This window comes from Pteropus alecto, unplaced genomic scaffold (genome assembly GCF_000325575.1).
Source record: "Pteropus alecto unplaced genomic scaffold, ASM32557v1 scaffold88, whole genome shotgun sequence".
Taxonomy (NCBI): domain Eukaryota; kingdom Metazoa; phylum Chordata; class Mammalia; order Chiroptera; family Pteropodidae; genus Pteropus; species Pteropus alecto.
The window spans coordinates 9621815-9645029 of NW_006494611.1; the positions used below are offsets into that span (position 1 = coordinate 9621815).

Below are 23215 nucleotides of genomic sequence, written 5' to 3' on the forward strand. Positions count from 1 at the left end.
CGGCATTCCCTCACCTTGATGGCGATGTGACCGTGGATATTTTCCATTTCTCCCAGCAAGGCTGACATCAAGGAGCTTTTCCCAGAGCCCACGGTGCCCACCACAGCCACTAACTGGCCTGGCCTAACGTCCAGGTTCACGCTGAAAGAGAAAGTGTATTTGAAGGAGACAAAGGCAGTTATTCAAGAGGAGTTTAAGCCCCTTCTCAGACTCGCTATGGAAAGTCTGGTATTAGGAGATTTTCCTTCAAGACCGGAGAATTTGTCCTGGATATACAAGACTCCAAAATGCTTTCTTAATGTTGTTGTTGTTGTTTAGCTCTAAGAGCCTAGAGAGTGAGCCTTAACATATCCAACTCATCTATATATGCCATTTGTGCCAAACATGGGTTTCCACTGAAAAAAATCCTCTTAGAACCAACATGGTACCATCGAACACGCTGGTACCTAGAGAATTGAGTTCAACTCCCAGCTTTGTCACTGCTGAGCTATGTGATCTTGGAAGGTCACATCCTCTGGACTCATTTCTAAACTAAGGGGGTTGGACTAGATCAGTTTCTCAAACTTGGCTCTTCAGTGAGGATAGCCATTCAGTGGAGCCCTTGCTGAAAGCACAGATTCCCTGGCCCCTGTCCTGGGCATCTGGCTGTGTCTGGCTGAGGTGGGGCCCACAGTGGGCTAGACTCCTAGAAACTCTGTGTTGCGGCCCTATTGTTTGAGTTTCTAGAACATTAGGAACATCAAGAACTTGTTCACAGTCTTTGAATTTGCCCATTGAACTGAACTTGTTCTAGATTTATACTAGCAAAGTGGAAGCTATGTCCAGTTTTCTCTTTGCAAAGAGAGGCTTTCAGATTGGGAGAGTTTGGAGGAGGAGCTTTCTGGCCTGACACATCCTGGGGCAAGCTCCAGAGTCCATGTTCAAGGCAATAGAAATAGCAGAGAAGGGTGGAAAGTCCTAAGTGTAGCAGGAAGACAATAAGGTATGCTCAGGCTCCTGGAATACACTGTGTACCCTGCTCAGTGGGTGAGCTGGGTGTGCTGTTACATGTATAGCAAAAGAAATATATTACATGCAACAGTGTGGCAAGAAGCGGTTAGCTTAGGGCAGAGGAGGTAGCTTCCAGGGAAGGATGTAGGAATGGGTTGTTTAGATATAAATCTCCAGATATCTGAAAGAGAATCTTATAGAAGCAGCTCCCATTGTCCACTCTGAGGAAAGAACTCCAATGTTCTCGATTATTATTCTTAAATGAATAAATGAATGAATGAACTTAAATTGAGTTCAGGTTCTTGTGTGAATCCTCCACCACCTTCAGAAACCTAGGCCACCGGCTCACTCTGCACTATCTCCATCCACAATTTGGAAAACAAACATCTGCATGGTTTTCCGTTGAACTCACATAGTCCCGCGGCAGGAAAGCAGGATGGCAGATGCAGGCATAGGCAAAGAGGTTCAGGCTCTTCCCTGTCAGCTCATCCCTCCAGGAGTTGAGCCTGCACTCGTATCTAAATGAACATGTGCACACAGCTCATCTCCCCATCTGTTCTATTACATGGAATTTTTCAGCCACAGGACCAGTGAAGAGAATCCTAAAGAACAGGATGGAAAATGGGCAACTCACTCTTGAATTGTGGCTTCCGAATTCTGGTCCCAGGTAAAGGAAGCCTCGGAAAACTGCACAACTGTGTCTGTTGAGAAAAGGCCTCTCTTTTAGTCAGATGCAGGTCTCCCTATGTCTGTCCTCCCTTCCTCAGCCCTCAGGTGTCCCTCTCTGCTTCCTCCAGCAGATCCTGAGATGACTTCTGTCAGTGCTGGCTCCTACAGTACTAGGAGGAAAACAAAAACTCCTGAGGTGAGACCAGAAGTTGCCCGCATATGAAGTCCTTTCAATTCAGGAGTCCCAGGCCTATTGGTAGCCCAGATTCTAGATGTGCAGATGCTCTGGGTACATTCTCAGGCTCTGCATCACCTCATGTTCTGGTATAAATTCCACTTCTGTGTATAAATTCAGCCACTGCTCACCCTGGAATACAGGCCAACTGCATGTTCTGGCCATGAATGCCCCTAAACACTTAAACCTCCAGAACCTGTGTTTTTCTTTGCTCCAGCCTATCTTCCCAGCTCCGCATGCTCAGCTCCATCCTGATTTCTGCTTTTGAGACCTTTTGCAGGATTTCTTGCTTATTCTCAGAACGGCTGACTTAGCTTTGTCTAGCAATCTGGCTAAGCAATCTATTCTGAGTGTAAACGTAACTTAAAGTAAACACAGTATGCTTATATGTAAAGGTAGGTTCAAGGTAAGTCCCCAAACTCTCTCTTTCAATCAGTTTGCTGCTGCTGAGCCCTGTATATCAAAGTTCTGGTACAAGCACTGTGAATAAGTTTGGGAAGAAACTTCCAAGTTCATTTACCAAAATTGCAGTCATGTCGAATGGCAGATGTGTCCAACTCATCCCCTCCCAAGTACTTCTCCAGCCGTCGTATGGAAACACTGGCCTAGAGAAGGACAAAGAATCTCAAGAATAAAAAATCCAATGACCAATACAAGCAGGGAGAGGATTTTGACTTTGCCATCAGCCTTAAATGTGGAAGAAGACAGTCAACCTGCCAGGCTTCTTGCCCATAATTTGCCACTTGCCAAAGCTGGAACCTCCCGATACTTACCACAAACTCAGGCACATCTCGGCCATGAGAGAGCCAGCCCATCCCTCTGGACAGAGGCAAATTAAGAAGCTCTGTTTCAGCCCTTCAGAAAACTTGGGGCAGGGGGAGCAACTCCACTGCTCTTTCCAATCTTTGGACCTATTTCCAGAAACCGTTTCCTGCCTTCCTCTTAGGTCAAACCCTAACTTCTATCCGGTTCTGGCAACTAGGCCCCTAGCATGCTCTTTCACTGAGTTCATGCCTTGATGACCCATTCAGTGTCCTAACTGAGCCACTACTGGGACTCTGTAGAGGAATTGGCCATGGCACACTTCCACACAGGCCAAGCTTAAATTGCAGCTGATCTAAATATCGGCAGAACACCCTGTATTGCTCCTGGGACATGGGAACTTGGGAAGATTTCCAGGAGCTTTTACAAGGATGTTCCTCACCTGCCTCCCTGTCTTCCAGGGAGGCTGTCACGAGATGATTTCTCGTCACCAACTGGATTCCGATGAGTATTAGGCTTTCTGCCTCTCCTTAGAGTGTAACTGCGGACTATGCACTGCCTAGCTGCTGCAGGGACCGGCTCCTGAGAAACAGAGTGTCCCATTGCCCTGTCGCATTGCCATCTGGCCCCTTCTATTTCAATGTCATCTTGTGGGACAGGAAATGCAGGGAGCTGACACTTTTGTTGATCTTGTTTTGCCATGTAATAAACTGAATTTCTCAGCACCCTCCAGAACAGGCGGGCCTTCTCCTAAACACCAGCCCTTCCTATGGCCTGAGCTGTCTGAAGTGAGCCACCTCTGAGATGAATGCCGATCACCACACTCTGTCATCCTGGCTACCTCACCAGTCTGCCACCTGCTCTGTCATCTTCCCCCTGAGGTCTGGTGCCTGGTCCATCTCAGTGACCATGCTCAGTTTTTAGGAGCCAGATACTCGCCCCGGCCCATCCAAAGCCTCTTGAACTCCAAACTCATTTTCTGACAGCTTGAGGCTTTCAAATTGCCTTCAGTTTTACCACCACGTGGACTAATACAAAGAGAGGATCTTTTATCTCCCTTCATGCCGTAGTTCTCTAATGCTATACAAATCCTTCAACAGCCTTGGGAAAATGTAAAGAAAACTAGGCTTGGAAAAGGGCTTAGAAATGTTCCAAGTACCAGGGTCAATCATAAATGCTTTTATAAGCATCGTCGTATAAATGGGCTCAGAGAGAGCTTGTGATTTTACTAAGATCAAACCATTGTTCTCCAGAGACCAACAAATCTTTCTAATTGAAAGTTCACCAGCAGAAGCTAGAAATGAGATATGATAGGCCAGTAATTCTGAAATCAGAGATAATTAATTGGAGACAGTCAGTTAACAGTGAAAGTCCTACGTACCTGGAGTACAGAGGAGATCACCATTGGGAGTATGGTCATGGGATAGCGTAGGATATTGAAGAGAGAGATGGCGGTGAAAGCCTTTTCTGCATCCAAAATATTATTGCTATCCACAAGGACGTAAACTGAAAATGTGACCACAGATACCTGGAAAAGCAAGGTCGTGAGCAATTTAGTCCTACAAGGAAAGGCTCAAGCAGCCTTGTACTAAGTCTCAGAAACACAGCATATCAGAGTTGAAGGAGTCTTAGGGATTATATCAACCTTCCCATGTTGCAAATGAAAAATTTGAGCCAGAAAAGAAGGAAATATCTTGCCTGATTCATAAAGTCAATTAATGGCATTGCTGGAACCAGAGCTCAGGTTTCCTGGCTCCTGTACCAGTGTTTCTTCCACTATCGACCCAGATGGTCTCCCCAAGAAGATGAGAAGCCCTTCTTTGCAAATCATTCCTGGATACCACATTCATGCTGAACATCCTCCAACTTGCTCTGGGCTCTCAGACCACCAAATTGTACACAAGGGTGGAACTGGAGTTGGGGGCATGGGGTAGGAAGAACGGTCTAGAGAGTTAAAAAGTGGGGTGGAGTCCCCTAGATTTTGGGGTCAGGCCTACAGGTGCTGGGCAGTCTGTCAGGACAACCCTTTGTCTTCAGGAAGCTGACCCAGCCCACTGACTCATGTCACTCACCAGGACTGGAGTTATGTATAAGAAAAACATTATCATAGCCTGCATCTGCCCATAGGCGAGCAGGTTCTTAAGCTCTTTCTTCCGAATGTCATGGATTTTTTCTTTGAATGAAGGTTCCCATGCGAAATATTTCAGGATCTAATAGGATAGAAAAGAGCACAGTTCACACTGTTGCCCCAAAAGGACACTCATCCCTCTATTTTTAGAATATGCTCCCCAAAATCAGCAGGGGAGGGGTGTAGAAATCCATATTGTAAAGTATGATTACAGAGAGGTAGCTCGTGTTTGTTGACAATCTACTATGGATAAAACATTTTAAACACATTATTTTACTTAATTCCTGTAACAGTCTATGTGCGACCAACTGTCCCAGTATGCCTGGGACTAAGAGTTGTCCAGGACATGAGGCTCTCAGTGCCAGACCTGGAAAGTTCTGGATAAACCAGGAAGAGTTAGTCCCCTACTTTTGTAGAATTATTGTATCTATTTTAACAATAAGGAAACAGGCTGAGAGAAGCTAAGTAACTTGCCCAAAGTCACCAAGCTAGGTAGTGGTAGAGCCGAGATTCAAAACCAGGTCTAGTCATTTTGCTACACTAGCAGAAAAGCATATCAAAGTTCTGTGTGAAGAAATATCAGGGCATTAAAAGGGGCCTCTATTTCATTTTCAAGAAGTTTAGGGTAATGCAAAATCTATCTATCTATCTATCTATCTATCTATCTATCTATCTATCTATCTATCTATTGGGGGAATTAAAGTGGGGAAAAATGTTTTCAAGTTTAAAATATATATATATGTATATATACCTATATATACACATATATATGTATATATGCACGTGTATGTATATATATGTATATATACACACATATGTATATATGTGAATATATGTGTGTGTGTATAGATGTACATATATATACATATGTGTATATATATACACACACATATATTCATATATGTATACACACACACACATATATTCATAGTCTTATTGGTAACCTTTGGAGAATAAATGCATTATTTTAAAAGTTGTCAAATAGAGAAAAGAAGAAAGCATTTAGCCTTCCTATCCTGTACGAATTTTATTTTAAGGTAATCAACTAGTTGAGATAATTCTTCTTTATAGAATTCCAGCTTATCAATGTCAAAGGATTAATGGAATTAAAATATCACCCTTTTGTAACTCCTAATGAAATAATAGATCAAGGCAATGATCAGCAGTGGCTGTTAAATTTTTATGACAGTGGTTTTTCAACCTTAGCCACATATTAAAATTACTTAGAGAGTTTTAAAAATATACTATATGGCTAAAGCTCACCCCTAGAGAGTCCAATTTAATTGGTTTGAAGTAGGGTCCAAACTTCAGTGGGTTTTACAAACTTCCTAGGGGATCGAAATGTGCTGCCAGGGCCACAAATCACTGTTCTAGGTGAAAGAATGGCAGGAAACTTAATAAGGGATAAATCAGGCTAACAACTCCTGGACCTCTGCCTACACATCATCACCAATGTTTGAAAGTACACACCACAGCATCACCTGAAACATCCTTACCCACCCCGTCCAAAAAACATCAAGCCTAAAAACATAATCAAGTTTTAGGCTTAAGTACCAATTTACAAGAAATTCATGAAACAAGACAACCTAGTTTCTCTAATATGACTCAAAAAAGAGGGGCAGGGGAAGAGGTACTATTGTGGAGTAAAAGCACTGTCAACTAAATGCCATGTGTGAATATTTTTGAACCCTCATTCAAACTAACCAACAGTTGTGTGTGTGTGTGTGTGTATGTGTGTGTGTGTGTGTGTGTGTACATGCGCATGCATGCGCATGTGTGCGGGGCGGGGTGGGGAGAGAGAGAGAGAGAGAGAGAGAGAGATGAGGCAATTAGGAAAATTTAGTGGTACCAAAGAATGATTGTTAATTTCTTTAGTTGTGATAATGGTATTGTGGTTATGTTAAAAACAAAGTCTGTCTTTGAGAAATATATACAAAGTATTTACTAATGAAATGACAACATAATCTGGGATTTTCTTTAAAATAATCTAGCAGAACATGAAGTGGGAAGCGGAGGAGTAGAAATGAAACTAGGTTATGCTGATAATTGCTAGAGCTGGTTGGTGTCCATGGGGGTTCATTATATCATTCTGTCTACTTCTGTGCAGATTTGACAATTTATAAGGTCATGTAAAAACAAAACAAATCATTTAAGGTAAATAAATAGAAACAAAAGTTCAAATGAGGGCCTGAGAGGGGTAGTAAGAGAAACAACAGGAGACTTGTGGGTAAATGAATCAGGAGTCATGTGACACCACACAGGCCTAGCAGCAGGAGTCCACAGCCTCTATCAGGGTTTGTTAAGGTCTGCTGCTGTCATTGCACACAGAGGGCTACCTACGGCTTGGTGTCTCACCTTGATCCCACTGAGAATCTCATTCATGATCTTTAAACGTTTATCTTTATTCTCCATATTTTTTACCTGCCAGGAAAAAGTAAAACAAAAACAAAACACACTTTTACATGAGAAGATCCAGATTTGCTGCAGACGCTCATAGTGGCACTTGTGGCTGCCACTTGGTAAGAACTCGAGGTGCCCAGTGATGGGATGTGTCTCTCCCACTCTCCTCTTTGCCCACTCTGCCTCTAACACAGCCACCATCTTTCTGATCCTTGAATGTGCCAACCCCATTTCTGCCCCCTACAGTCTTGGCCTGACTATGCCTTCTTCTCAGGTTGTTTTTCTCAAGGCTTGCTCCTTCATGGTCAGGCTTGTGTTGTTCAGAGCTCAGCTCAAATGTCCCCTTCTCACAGAGGCTTTTCCTGACCCCATAATCTAAAACCACCACCCAGTTAACTCGCTGTCATATCAGCCTGTTTAATTCTCTGTGTAGCAAGGTCGATGGCCAAGACTTAGGCTTAAAGTTTGGGCCACTCGTGTGACTGCCCTCCAAGGTTTGTATTGGTTTGTATTGCTATGGTGGAAAAACAGGGGCAATAATCACTGTTCTAAGAACAGCCCAGTGGAGAGGGTGGAAGAGTTATGCTCAGGGTCCCTGGACAGCTCTTCTCATTCCAAGCAGGCTCTTCTCTCTAACATGAATGAAGATAGAGTATATAAACATTAAGAGTGGTCAGAAGATGCAAAGGGAAGATAAAGAAAGCTAAATTAATTTGGAATGGTAGAAGGACTTCCATCAGCTTTGCCTTGCCCACACTCCCACAAGAGTTAGAAAAAAAATAAGAAAAAGACTTTAGACTTTGAAGAAGGTCTATATCCCCAGGGTGACTTTGTTTCTTTACCTGAATAGCCCTACTTTTGGTGGCGAATATTGCATTAACTGGGATTAGGATTGCCATCAACCCAACACCTGCTAAGACTGAGGGTCCCAACTCTATCCATAGGAAGAAAATGGAAAAGGCAATCTGTAGAACAGTTGACCACAGCATTTGGATATAGTTAGCCACATCCATGAGCTTCTGGGCATCCACAGACATCAAGTTCACTGTTTCTCCTATGGTGTACTGCTTCCTGTCCCGGTTGGATAGGATCAGTGCCTAAGGATAAAGACTGGCATTAGAATACATGGACAAGGACAAGGATCCTGGGGAGTAACAGGGGAAACTCAGGAAATGAGACTACAGCAAAAGGATGGGCTCCACATGGACACAACTTTTTCAAGGGGCTGTGTCTTCTTGCCTCCAAATTTTACATACACTCTTCTCTCATCCTGACCACTCTTTCTTGCTATTTCCACCTTCTCCAATCCCACACGCCCCACCCCAACTTCTTTGCTCAGAAAATTCCTACTTATTCTTTAGTGTTAGCGTAGATGAAACTTCTTCTGAAAAGATTTCCCTAACTCTCAATCTTAGATACCCCTCCTGTGTACCCCCATAACATCTTGTGCTTATCTCAGCCATTACATTCATCACATTGAGCTGTACTTGTCTTGTTTTTCTATTTCCCTATCGGATGTACACTTTGTGAGGACAAGGGCTACATCTGTCCATTTCACGACTGTATCATAGAGCACACAGTAGGGGATCAAGTACTAAGGGATGGAATGAATGGAGGGATGAAGAGAGGAAGCATCTGCTGATTCTGGCCTTGCGGCCTTTTGATACGGCAATGTTATTTGGAGCCATACTCTTATGAGGAGGTTGCAGCCATTCCCAGGAAAGACCGAGATCTTAGAATAGAGAGGAAAACTGCAGGTTCCCACATTTGAAGCAAAATGACTTTCTTATTATCAGGAATTTTCAAGCAATGTCTAGATACCTAAATGTTATGTATGGGCCTTCTATTCTCATGTTAAAAAGATCAGAAGGCTGATCAACAGTGCCTTGCAATAATGCACCCTGCTAAGGGACTTGGGTTGGGGGCCACTGAAACTGGCTTGCACTACGCTCACCAAAGCACCGTTGGTGTGGGCTCCATCTTCCTGGAGGAAGGAAAACTTTCTTCTAGTTCCCACAAAGACAGTGTATGGGCTACGAGTGTCCTTAGACATTCACCTCAGTTCTCCTAGAAGCTCTACTGTCATCTTAATCCACCAACACATTTTTTTCTCTGGAACATATCAGGATTCTTGGTCATACAGTAAAAATAGAAATTTCCTAAAATGTTAGGCCACCAAGGTTCTAGAGACATCAGTCCACCTTTTTGCCTCCCTTTTGGTGTGGAAAAACAAAACACAACAAAGTAACATGTTCAGGGTAATTGCTATAGTTTTCTTTTCTTAATAAATCTCAGTAAAGTGGAAAAGTAATTGATCTAGTCCCAATAGGCTTCATCTAGGCACAGCTCTTGGCTATGTAATTGTAGGCACTGAAACGAGCTAAGCCTTATTTCTCTGTAAAATGGGGATAATGCAATTACTTCACAGGGCTATGGATTGATAATAGATGTGAACATGTTTAATAATATTTCATAAATGAAGCATTGTCTAAACATATGGAATTGGTTTTAGATTCTATTTTAGTAGCAATATTTATGTAAATGAAGGCCTCATTAAGGGTTCTATTTTACAAATTCCTTATATATGCAACAGTTGCAAAAACTGTTAAGAATCAAAATAGTGGGAACAAAACATCACAATTAAAAAAGCGTACATTCATTAGAAATGACTGAGACAGCCTGGTTAGTGACCCCATATCCTGCAAACCAACAGAAATCCAATATCTCCAGAAGAAATAAGGTAATTAAAAAATTAATTTGAGGAAAGACAAATTTCAATGTAAGGGTTTCTGAGAGTTTAAAGGATTTGACCAGATTTCTGACCTGAAGACATTCGGATTACCTGTCTGGTCTCTTTTGATAAGTCAACATCTACACAGAGAAGACAGACACATCAGTGTTTTGAGGGAGGAAAGCAAAAGAGAAAACCAGAAACTGTAATAGAGAAATCACTGTGATGGAACTCTCCAGTGGTAGAGGAAAAAGAAGAAAGGGCAATTGCTTGATGTTCTGACCTATAAAAATTCTTATCTCTTCATTTATGAATTTGCTCCTTAGGCTTATAGTCACTGATCCTAACTATTCTATTTTTCATTTCTTTTTCTTTCTTTCTTTCTTTTTAATTGAAATGTAATTGACTCTATTTTCATTTCTTAAGGGAAGAAATGAAACTTCATCTTGGTATCTAAGAGATACAGAAAATACAGATGCCCTGAGAAAGTTAACCATTAAAGCAACATATCAGAGGGAAGATGAGCAAAATCATCTCAAGAAAATGGAGAGCTCCCAAGTCTGCAGAACTCCATAAGCAGAGTGAATATATTTACAAATCAAAAAAGGAATCAGGCAGAAGAGGGGTTGGTCAGCCACTAAAGATTTAGGAAAAGAAGTCTCTAGGAAGAAGTGGGTCTGGGGAGATGGAGCCTTGGGCTCATAGAGCTTCTAGACTATGGTAAAATAGTAATTTGAGATGGATGCACCAGATCCTACGAGTGCAGTTTCATGTAGTATCAGACTTAAGTGCTGGTGGTTTTAAGAATCTGCCCTTAGCCAGCTTCTTTTCTGACTTTACATTCTTTCCCAAGGCATTTTTCACCTTGCCAAGAGAGGTAGAAGAGAAGGACAGATATGCAAGCTTTCAAGGCTAAAAGGCAAATCCTGGGGGGAGATTGGTTTGCTAGCTTTTCCCTGGAGTGCATGCTCCCTCCTACCCCACTCCTACACCTTATGTCTATATACACATTTTTTGTATTTTAATTTCCATCTAAAGAAGGCTGTATGGTTAGTCAAAAACCAAGTGTTGAGGTCAATGATCATTTCCATCAAATTTTCTTCAATCTTGGAATAAATGGTCACGTTTACTAAGGGGATTTTCTTTGGCGATACCTGATAGTCCACTTACCTTTTTATATACAGCAGCCATAACGATTGTCCGTACATTTAGGCCCAGAACAAAGCACAGTTGAAAATGGTACTGAAGGCAGATAGACTGGATGGAGGCCACGGCGAACAAGAGGATCGAATAGATATATCCAACCCACACGTAGGTGTTACGGTCATTTGCGAAGGAGATCATCAATCTACCAGAGCAAAACCAAGTGATTCTCATCAAGCCTTTACAGGGTCCTCACACTCCTCGTGCATAGCCCGCTACCCTACCCCACCCTGTGAGTAACAAAAGTGACCAGATTTGTCTGGTGTTTTTGGAAGGCTGAGCGCTACAGTGTACTAGCACTTTTGCTTTGGCTTGGAGACGAGCAGTGAGAGCTTAGGACAAGCTTAGGATGTGTCTAGCATGAGTTAGTAGGGCTTCCACTGGAGGATCGTTCATTCCATAGACCTCAGCAGACAGACGTCCTGTCATGGTTATCCTGAACTGCCCACCGAAGGCCGTGACCAGGAGCCAGGAGGTACTGACACCAGGTTCAAGGCTCTCCCCGGGTATGCTGTCCACCTCTTGGATGGGGCTCAGCCCACGACAGTCCTGTTTAACAAACAAGAGCCCCTACCAAGTGTCTGGCTTCCTATGGTGGGGGAGCAGACGGGTGTGGAAAAGAGAGAGCCTAAAGGACATATCATCTTAGATTTCAAAAGCTGTCGTGTGCTTTTCAAGAACACAATGCTGTAAGGTGAAAGAAAATTGTGAGCATTTTTTGAAAATGGGAATTTAATAATAAGCTCCAGCCTGCATACAGAGGGCCAAGAAGGAGAGTGGCAGAGGAGGCCCTGAGACAGCCCAAGGCCCATGAACTCACTTCAGCAGCTGAGGACTCACAAACATTAATATGTCATTCATGAGCTTCAGCAGCAACGATTTCAGGATTATGATGTAGAAAATTTTGAAGAAGGTCTTGACCAACCAGGACTTGGGAAAGTCTTCTGTGGTCTTAGATTTCTTTTGTTTCTTTTTAGCTTCTTCCTAGGTACAAAACCAAAGGACAGTGTCCACAGAGCTGAGGAATGTAAGACTGTGTTCTGCACCGAATCCTGGTGCCTTCTTTGTCCAGAGTTCGGTGACTCACAGTGGCACACAATACATATTTTCGAGTGAAATAATAAATTAATTAACTGCTAATGCTGACTCCCACCAAGGTACAAATTCTAGTATGTTAAGGTATTATTTTATTTTTCTATTTTCAAAAACATTTTATTATAGAAAATTTCAAATATACCCAAAAGGAGAGCAAAGAGTACGTTATACCCCCACGTATTCATCACTAAGGTACTGTTAGGATTGTGAATACTATTAATGATAAAATATGCACTGCAAAGGATAAAGTGCAATAAAAATATGAGGACAAAATCACCATGACACTGATGTCCCCTTGTCCGACACATAAAGAACATTCACACAGACCCTCATGGACAGTTACCAGGACAAGGACGTCTTGGCTTTGGCTCTGGTTCTTGTTCAGGCCGTTCAGGCTGCCTCCGGAGTTCCACTGGGATTTCTTCTGCTGCCGTCTCTGGAATGCCCGCCTGGACTTCAGCAGCTCCTCTGCCATGACTGTTTCAAATTTGCTGACTAGTATCTTGGTTTTAAGCTTTTCGTCAACATCCCAGACATCTTTCAGTGTCAGAGGTTGCTTATAGCCTTTCAGAACAATGCTAGGACAAGAGTGACCCACAGGCTGAGTCAGAGGCTGTTTACTTGGTGTCTCTATCAAAGCCTGCCTCCCAGTTCCGGGATGGAGGACAGAAGAATCAGACTTCTCCCTTGCCACACCACCCCATCTCTCCTGACCCTTTGAACTTGACAGAAGAGTGGAGGAGAGCAAGAAAGGGATATGGTGGGGGTGGCAGAAGGTGGTAGACAACAAGAGAAAGGGAAGAGGAGGGGTACTGCTGAATTAAAAGAGCAAAAAGAGCATCACCTCCCCCTGCTCCTTCCTCCTCAAACACTGGCTGCCGCTCTGCTACTCTGGCATCTCCCTGAGGGGCCTCCACGATGCCCTGAAAGAACTGAGCAGATCTGGAGGCCACCTCGACACTGTCTCTCTAGGTCAGAGCCCCTCAACCTGGCATTTGAGAACACGAATGGAAAATAAATCACATCTTTATTTTTAATAGCTTCTAACTGATATTTAGCCTTTCCTTCTAATATAACTGTAGGCAACCAACCAGAGTTGTAAAAAGGAATACCTATGCCTTTGTCACCAGGAGAAATCACAGATGTTTTCATGGCTTATTTACATGCATCGCTACTTTGAAACTATGGTCATCATTAGACCCGTGACTAGATCTTGTTATTTAATGCATTAATAAAGAAGCATTTCTTTTTTGGTTTTAAAAAATAGATTTAAGTAGCTATATTTCAATATATTTGTTTTTCTCAATAATCATATGTCTTTTATGCATTTAAAACATGATCTGAGAAGGGGTTCATGGGTGTTAATAACCAAAAGAGTCCATGGAACTACAAAGGACAAGAACATCTACTCCAGATACTCTGGGAGCCCAGGCCAGATAGTCTATCCCTTACCCTCCAAATCTGTACCACACTGCCTGCCCTCACATTTCCCTTTTCCTGTCCTACTGCCTCTTTTTCTTACTTCCCTTCCTTTTCTCCTTGGAACCCTCAGGTTACCAAGAGCCCCAGTCTTCCCAATGAAGGGATTCAACTAAATTGATCTGTAAGTTTTAACATTCTCTGACTCTAAGTAGAGGAGAAATGGAGGCCACAGGAGGCATTTTTAAAAATGAAAGTTTCCATCACTTTCAGAAGACTGAGGGGGTAGGGATAGTGACAACCCACTCTCCAGGCATTTCCTACCTGTCATACCAACTAAAGGTAATGCTACTCAGAAATGAAGCCGTGAATGATGGATTCTGCAAGACACACAAAAAATGAGAAAGTAAATCAATTGGAAACAGGAATTTTATGGAACTTTAAAATCGGAAACTGACATAATTTTGTGTTAGAAACTAGATATGATACTGAAGTAGGCTGGTCAACATATATTTATTTGGAGACCCCAAAGTTGCTAGTAGAGGGATAATCAGACCTTCTGGCATAGATATATGAATTAATTGTCTATGCCGAAGATCTGCGGGTCAACGTAAAGGCGAGTGTTTCCACACTAGTCGCTTTCTGTTTCTTTATGTCATAAAATGGTCTATACCATTGTATTCTGGGCTCAGGGAACTTCCAAGAGACCTAGACATCTCAAAGTTACATTTGTCAAGTTGCCATGCAATCAAATAATCCACAAGGTAGGTATATTTAGAGTCTTACATCTGATAGCTTATCTTTTTCTGAAAATGCTGAAAGGATCAAGATCAGGATCTGTAATGCATAAGAAATGAAGAACAGGCAGGAGTAGGCCAGACTGGAATTGTTGCCCTATGGGAAAACAAAAAACAAAACAGAAAAAAAAGAAAAAACAAAACAAAACAGAGAAAATGAGTCTTGCATTCAAATTAAGTCTAAACAGCCCACAGATGTCAATACTTGTGATTAAATCCTATATTGAATCCCCTAAATACAATTCAGTCCTGCAGCTCAACCTATTTTATGCCATTCACTCTGACTTAGAAGTTGCCCGGCAGTTTCTCCTCACATCACCCTCTCTTTCCTCCTTACCTGTAACAGCATCCGAATCAGAGTCTGGAATTGGAAAGTATCACAGAGTATTGAGAGAATCCAGAATAAAGACAGGAACCAAGAGTCCTTCTGCACACACCATCGCCTGCTGTGTTGGATCAGCAAAACCAGGAGCTAGAGAGAAATTCACATCAAGTTCTGAAAAATGTTGTCACTGGTCAAGGATAAGAGGCAAAAAGGATGTCAGAAAACAAAGGAAGAAAGGAGAGCTGAAGGAGGAGATTGTTATACCTAATCTGGCCAGGCAGCAAGAACACAAATGCCAAACTGTAGGCGTCCTCTCTGATGCCATCCGACTCTCTTTCAGGGCCTCCGTGCTCTCCCTTGGACCCCTTTACTGACCCCATCTCTATTTACCACACTTGAGTGGGGAGTTAGCCAAGAACACAAAGGGTCACCATCTGAATTTTAATGGAATTATTTTGAGAGCCAGAAGAACCTTTTCAAGACCAAAGGAAATTAATCTCCGGCACTACAGTTGTCAGCTGGGGGAGGCAGATTCTGCTGAATAGGTGCGAGGTGTCTGTATCATGATTTTCTAATAATAGCAGACGAAGCAATTAATAAAAACAGCTTGCCTGTAATAGTTCACCTGTATGTAATTAATTAAATGCAAATTAATTAACTAATCAATTAATTAGTAAACCAGCATTCTGGAAGGGGGGGAAAAAAGCTATAATTTGTAGCATTTGCCAACTTCTGTGGTATAAAGACTCCCACCGTGGTGGATTTCACATGATGTCACTAGATGCAGGGTTGAGAAGTGATGCACACAATCAGCTCTGTGACACTGCAGCTGCAGCACACCACACCACCAAGATCTTCCTTTATTTTATAACAGTGTTAAAACAACAATGCCTACAAGAGCCAGGCAGTCCATGTTACTGAGTGCAGTGAGTCTGGGGGACTGTACTGAGCACATACCTTGTCTCAGTATGGGGGCTACCCAATGCTAGCTGACTATTGCCCTGTGGGAACGTGGGCCCATAGTTGTCAGACATTCTGATTTTTTGAAAAAGACTGGAAATCCAAATAATTATGAGGCATCTTCTTCTTTTGAAATGATGGCATCTCAGAAGGAAATTTAACTTTGGGTGGTGAACACACAATGCAATATACATATGGTGTATTATTGCATTGTACACTTGAAACTGATATAATTTTACTAACCAACATCACCCCAATAAATTTAATTTAAAAAACTATATAGTATCCCCCTCAAAAAAATGTTTGTTGAAGGAACATTAGCCTCTGTCATCAAGTTTATGCAAACAACTCTAGACTCAATGATCCACTGATTAGAGTCTACAGTCAATCAATTTAAAAACAGTATTTACAGCATTTAAGAAAATTATTTTACATTAAGAAATTTGGATTCTACAAATGATCCTTAGATGGCAAGATATGAGGGCATACGATATATATCTTAGTCATTAAAGCTAGAACTTACTCTAGAGAGAAGGCTCTCTGAATTAATGTTCAAAAGAAGATGGAAAGCTAAACTTTGTTTCACCCCATTACAATCGAGCTTTGCCTCATCATAGGTCCCTTGAAAAAGGCAGACGAAATTGGACTTAATTTCATTCCAAAAGAGTAAATTTCAGCGAGATGACTGTGAGCAGAGAGAAGATAAACAAGGCAGAAGTGGCGATAGGCCTTACCCATGTGCCCAGGTAGATGCTTGGATTGGTATATCTAATGGCGGGGACTGAGGCTTGTCCAGAGTCTTCTGTGAATACAAGAGCTAGTTCTATGGCTGCTAGAATAAAAAGAAACCCAACGAGCACCTGAGAAGGAAAAAAGACCACTGTTAGGAGGATTTCACCCTTTAGAATAAAACGGTTCCCAGTAATAGATGGTAAAAATGGTGTTCGTGATTCAGATAACTCAATAAATATTTCTGGCATGAATGGATACATGTAATTCAAGCGATATAATAAAAGTCAAAGGATGCTGTGTTAAGTGTTTTTGAGGAATGTTGAATGTGATCGTTTTAAAATGTGCCCACAAATTTTTTGACATTCCTCCTTTCAAAAAGCAGAGCTTTGTTCCCATTTCCTTGAGTGTGGACTGAACTTAGTGACTTGCTTCTAATGAACAGAATATGGTGGAAGTGAGAATATGTGACTTCCAAGATGGAAAACAATGTGGCTTCCTCCTGGTTCCCTCTCTTAGATCACTCACTGCAAGGAAAGCTACTAGCCCCATTGTGAGGGCACTCAAGCAGCTCTACAGAGAGGCCACTTGGTAAGGCACTGAGACCTCCTGCCAAAGGCCATGTGAGCAAGTCACTGTAGAATCAGATCTTCTAGTCACAATCAAAACTTCAGATGACCTTAGTCCCAGCATATTAACTATAACCTCATTAGAGATCTTGAAACAAAACTCAGATAAACTGCTCCCAAATTCTTGATGTGAGAAAACGGTGAGATAAAAACTTTATTGTGTTGCACAGCAATAGGTAACTAAGACAATAGTTAACAATTTGTTACACAGCAATAGGTAACTAATACTATAGTTTTAAAAGGGGGATCCCCCACCCCAATTGGGATGACATTATTACCTGTCTTTGGTCATTAGCCCCAGCTTTTTCACTATATAACCTTTGAAAATATTGCAAATGATTGCAACTATGTCATCCTAAGATGACTCCAAGCCAATCAGTATTTGTCCTATAAGCTCATGAGTCATAATATATATTGTATTGTTTTAAAGTATCATCTCCACCCATTAAGATGGAAAATTACTACTTCCGCTGAGGAGTTCTACCAGTATCTTAGTCCTGAAAATGAAGATTTTTACTATCTCACCTACCCTCATCTTTTTCTACTGCCATCCATCTAACCCTACTCATTCTCATGTCTCATTCATCCAGAATGGCTAAGATACTGGGCCCTTTGTAATAAAAACCAGCCAAGGAGAGAGATGACTGCACCCTTAACCAATAGGACCAGTGCTATTATTTAGAAAGGCATAGAGTCAAAGACATGTTAATAAGAGGAATGCATTTTTTCTAAAGTAAATAATATACTACACAGTACTGTGCTTACCGCACATGAGAATGTAAATTTTTTTTTTTTTTTTGGAAAAAAAAATGGCTTTTGAAGCGGTAAGTTATGTTAGCCTTCAGGTGAATTAGGAGATAAAATAGAGCAAGCACTCTTGAAGATGACTAGATAAAGAGAATACCAACCAGCGGACCATTCCCCAGGCCAAGGAAAAGAAGGGGGCCTTGCTATGGGTTTACATATATTAAACTCTGTACAAATTGATTAGAAATACATGGAGCGATCCATATCAAAAAGGACCAATTTACGTTATAAAGAATTCCTACAAAACAATATTAAAAAAAACAACAAACTAACAACCAATGCAAAAAATAGAATATAAATAGATAATTTAAAGAAAAAGAAACACAAAGGGCTTCTAAACTATAAAAAGATGTTTAACCTCACTAATAATAAGAGAGTGCAATTTCAAATTATGATCTACTGTTTTTCACTTAATTGATTAGCATATATCAAAAAGTTTTATAATAAAAATTTGATGAGACTGAGGAAATTTCCTTGATGGAGGGAAATTTATACTATCTATAAAAATTTCGAGTCCACATACTCTTATCCCAGTAATTCCATTTTTAGGACTTTATCTTACAGACACACTCATATGTGCAAAGCTATTTATTGCAGCATGGCTTATGATGGCAGAAGGTTAAAACTAAATTTCTATCATTTAGGGCACATAAATTATGGTACATCCAAATAACAGCACCTTAAGAAGTCAGTAAAAAGAAAGAAGCAGATCTTTATGTGCTAAAAATAGAAGATCTCTAAGACACAGAGAATGAGACACTAGCATTTGTGTGAAAAAAAAAAAAGTAGATAGGTTTTTGTACAAACATGAGCTGTTTATCTCTGGAACTGGTATTGATGGTTGCCAACTCCAACAGAATGAGTAACTAGAGTTATCATGTACCCTTTTGTACCTTTTAAAATTTCAACCCTCTGTAAATCATCTATTCAAAAGATAAACACCTCCATTTAGAAAAATGAGCAAGCGATGTGAACAGACAATTTGCAAAGGAAGAAATATTCTTAACAAATTTTAAAAAATCAGTTGCATTTAGTACTTGTAGAAATGCAAAGTAAAACAATAAGATGCTCTTTTTGCATATAAAATTAAAGAAACATAATATGTAATGCTAGCAAGAGTGCAGATAAATTCACTTTAACACACTTTTGGTGAGACTATATGTTGGCAAAAACCTTGCTAAATTATAAAAAATTTCCACTGCGTTTCAAAAATCTTAAACCGCTCATATACTTGATATGGTAATTCTACTTCTAGGAATCTATTCTGAGGACATAATCTGAATTGCAGACAAATATTTGTGCATAATAATGTTAACTGGAGTCTCATTTTTAATACTGGAGAATTTATAAAACCTAAACTAATCCAAAATGTGGTGGAAGGGTGTAGAGAGAAGTTTATGTTGCAAGAGCTGATAAAATAAGTATGGTATACTCATGTGATGAACAATTTTGTTAGTCATCAAAATTTTGTCAAAAAATAATGTTAACCCTTGAAAATGCTTTTTATATCAGCTCATGTAAAAAAAAGTAGACTACAAAATTGCATATATAATGAGTTCAATTACGTTTTTAAAATATTCATAGAAAAAGACGGGTGTTTCCAGTCCAAGATGTGAGGTTTCATACACTTGTTTATCTCCCATCCTTCCCCATTCCATTGAAATGATGATGAGGTACCCAAGAAATAAAGCCACGATAGCACGAGAATATGAATGAAGAAAGCTGAGCTCAGTAGACCAGATAAGTTTTAGAAGACAAAAAGCAAATGTGTCAACAGTGACGGGCAAAAGCAGAGAAAACCGTGGCCCAAAACACACACAAGAAAAGGCAACAGTGAAAGGGGGGCCTGAGATAGACATTCCTGGTTGCTGTGCTGGTATCTTCGGTCTGCCCACCAGATTCACTCTCCACTCTTGTTCCTTCAGACCTACAGTGCTAACACTTTGCTGCTAAGCCCTAGATCTCTTTGTAAATACAACCTCTTTACATGATCCTGTTTTGCCTGTTTCCGATTGGAACTCTGACTGATAGAGTTGCCTCCTCAAAGCCAGTCTTTTCTTCCTAACAAACCCCCTTTCGTAAAATATTTACCCTAGTCAGCTCAGATATATGCTTGGTTGGAATCTGGACCTACTTGCAACCCCATGAGGTGAGTTAAAACCAGTTATGATGGTTCCATTCCCCTGGGCTGTGACTGCTTTAGCCATGGCCATGTGACACAATTCTGACCAAAGAGAATTGGGGGACAGCTTGTGGGAACTAGCTTGTGGGGCCTTTTGGGAAAGGTTTAATTCTCTGATCAAAGTGATACATAGATCCAGAAGGTAAAGAACTCTTTTTAAGTCAATAATAAAAGGATACAAATAACTCAGTTTAAAAATGGGCAAAGGATTCATTCAAAGAAGGTATACAAATGGCCAAAAGCATACAAAAAAGATGTTCGACATCATTAGTCATTAGGGAAGTGAAAATCAAAACCACAATAAGACACTATTTCACACCTACTAGGATACCTACAATCAAAAGAGGGACAATAACAAGTATTGGCAAGGATGAGTACAGCAGTCCCCACTTATCCTCAGAGGGATGTATTTCAAGACCCCCGGTGGATGCCTAAAACTGCAGATACTACTAAAACCTATATATACTGCTTTTTTCGTATACATACATAAATTTTATGGCTTCTCTTTGTCATATCTGAATTGCCAGCATCACTATTCTTGCACTTTGGGGCCATTATTAAATAAAATAAGGGTGACTCTACACCAGCACAGTCCAATCTAGTAATCCAGGTGGCTACTAAGTGACTAATGGGGTGGGTAGCCTATAAAGTGTGGATACAGCTGGCCAAAGGGATGATTCACATGTTGGACGGAGATGGAGCTGGATGACTAGGGATTTTATTACGCTACTCAGAAGAGCATGCAGTTTAAAACTTATGAATTGTTTACAGAGTTACAATAGAGTTACCATATGACTCAGCAGTTCCACTCTTAAGTATATATCTGAGAAAACAGAAAATCTATGTTCACCCCAAAACCTGTACACAAATGTTCCTAATATCATTACTCAAAATAGAAAAAAATAGAAACAACCGAAATGTCCATCAACTGATGAGGAATGGATAAACAAAATATGGGATTCCCACACAATGGTATGCTACTCAGCCATAAAAAGGAATGAAATATTGATATATGCTACAACATAGAAGAATCTGGAAAACATAGTGCTAAATGAAAAGAGCCAGACACAAAAGACCACTGATTTTAGGATTCCATTTGTATGTGAAATATCCAGACTAGGCGTATATAGAGATGGAAAGCAGATCTGTGGTTGCCAGGGAATAGCGGAGGAGGGACTGGGGAGGGACTGGGAAGGGCTGTTTAAAGAGGGGTACAAGGTTTCCACTTAGAGTGATGAAAAAGTCCTGGAACTACATAGTGGTGATGATTCCATAACATGATGAATGTATTTAATGCCACTGTCTTGTATACCTTAAAATAGTTAAAACAATAAACTTTCTCTTCTGTGTATTTTACTACAATTTTAAAAAAAACTTTCAAGAAAATGAAGTACCGATTCATGCTACGACACATATAAACCTTGAAAATCTTATGCTGAATGAAATAAATCAGACACTAAAGGCTACATATTGCATAATTCCAAATATATGAAATGTCCTGAACAGGTAAATTCATAGAGACAGAAAGTAGATTAGGAGTCATCAGGGCCAGGGGGACTGCCGAAGGGGGGTGGAATAGGGTGTTACTGCTTAAGGCACAAGGTTTCTTTTTAGAGTGATAAAAATATTCTGGTATTAGACAGTGGTGATGGTCACACAATTCTGTGAATATACTAAAAACCACTGAATTATATACTTTAAACAAGTGGCTTTTATGGTATGTGGATTATATCACAATAAAGTTATTTTTTTTTTAAGTGATACGTGAGGGCATGTGGCCTCTTAATCTGCTTCTGGGCACTGACCTGAGGGTGTGATGCCTGGAGCTGCTGCAGCCATCCTGTAATTATGTGCTAGCTCGATAACTGGCTTGCTGTGCTGAGGTTATCAGAAAAAAGATGAAAATAATCAGCTACCTGTTGATGTTGTTGAGCTGCTACACTAACATATGCTGGAACTGCACTACTTCTGAACTTCTTGTTATGTAAGATAATAAATTCTTTATTGTTTAAACCAACAGACATGACTTGGAGGTGAGAGAGTCTTAACTGATATAAATCTGTTTTTTTGTTGTCAGCCCTGGAAGTGAATCGGAATGGGAAACAGGACAGAAATCATAGTCTTAATTGAAGTTCTGTGTCCAGAACTGATATAGTTCTGCCAGTCACTTTCTTCTCTCCCCCACCGACAACTCATCATTGCAAATCCGCTGGCAGCAAACTATATTTGCCACCATTACCCCCAAATAGGCTAAAAGAGAAGTATTCTCTAAAGAAATTGAATCCTTTCCCTGAAGAAGACCCAGTAGATAGTGTAGGTATTTGGTGCCCCAGAGGAGTAATTTCATCCAGAGTAAGCTCATTTGGCACACAGTATGGGTGGAGAGGTACAGCTCAGGTACCTGCTCCTGGAGGAGGCTGGTAAGTCCAGACAGTCACTCAGGACTCATAGCTCACAGGCAGTCCTCCCACCAAGAAGAGGCCAGCTGGAGAAGCAGACATATAGTAGAAAAGGGACCTATTTCAGCCACATATGTTCATTAATATATTAACAAAGAGAAGACTAATAGCCATCAGAAAGTTGAGGAAAACCAGCACTAGCAAAGAAGACAGCCAAGATAATTAAACAGAATAATTGCTTCTGGGATGAAACCAACAAAAATTATTAAGTGCATAGAAGAGAATTTTAAATTATTTTAAAATTCATGTCCTAAGAGAAATATGAAAATAGGTGCTGTTAAAAAGAAAAAGTATATTCAGACATTAAAAAGAATTCTTAGAACTCAAACTCACAACTGCTAAAATAAAGGCTCTTTAGGACAACTGGGAGTAATAACGGGGACATCTTTCAGAACACAGAGAAAAAGAAATTTTAAAAGGAGAAGTTGATAAGGAGGGTCAATTCAGAGAGTCCAACATTCATCTACAAGAAGTTCTGGGGAGATGAAATTTCAAAATTGGAGGAAAAAAATGAAAGGAGTAATATATATAAATTTCTCAGAGATAAGAAAGACATGAGTTCTTAGGTTGAAAGTGTAGAACCCATTAAATGAAAAAAGACCCACGTAAACAGACTCTCATGAAATTTCAGGACATCAAGAATAAAGAGGACAAAAGCTTCTAGAGAGGATAAGGAATGAGAAAAATCCTAATTT

At 40.6% G+C, this 23215-nt stretch overlaps 1 protein-coding gene across 1 annotated transcript in view; it reads right to left on the reverse strand.

The window, feature by feature from the left end:
• Window positions 1–23215, reverse strand: part of ABCC2 (ATP binding cassette subfamily C member 2) — a 56494-nt gene that overhangs the window by 27924 nt on the left and 5355 nt on the right. The window contains exons 3-16 of the mRNA XM_006926007.2: window positions 16449–16574; window positions 14767–14901; window positions 14419–14526; window positions 13957–14012; window positions 12557–12791; window positions 11939–12102; window positions 11086–11263; window positions 8027–8281; window positions 7140–7205; window positions 4729–4866; window positions 4038–4184; window positions 2415–2499; window positions 1625–1691; window positions 15–141 (exon numbers count right to left, since the gene is read on the reverse strand). Coding sequence (XP_006926069.1) covers window positions 15–141; window positions 1625–1691; window positions 2415–2499; window positions 4038–4184; window positions 4729–4866; window positions 7140–7205; window positions 8027–8281; window positions 11086–11263; window positions 11939–12102; window positions 12557–12791; window positions 13957–14012; window positions 14419–14526; window positions 14767–14901; window positions 16449–16574 — 1887 coding nt within the window. The remainder of the gene's footprint in view (window positions 1–14; window positions 142–1624; window positions 1692–2414; window positions 2500–4037; window positions 4185–4728; window positions 4867–7139; window positions 7206–8026; window positions 8282–11085; window positions 11264–11938; window positions 12103–12556; window positions 12792–13956; window positions 14013–14418; window positions 14527–14766; window positions 14902–16448; window positions 16575–23215) is intronic.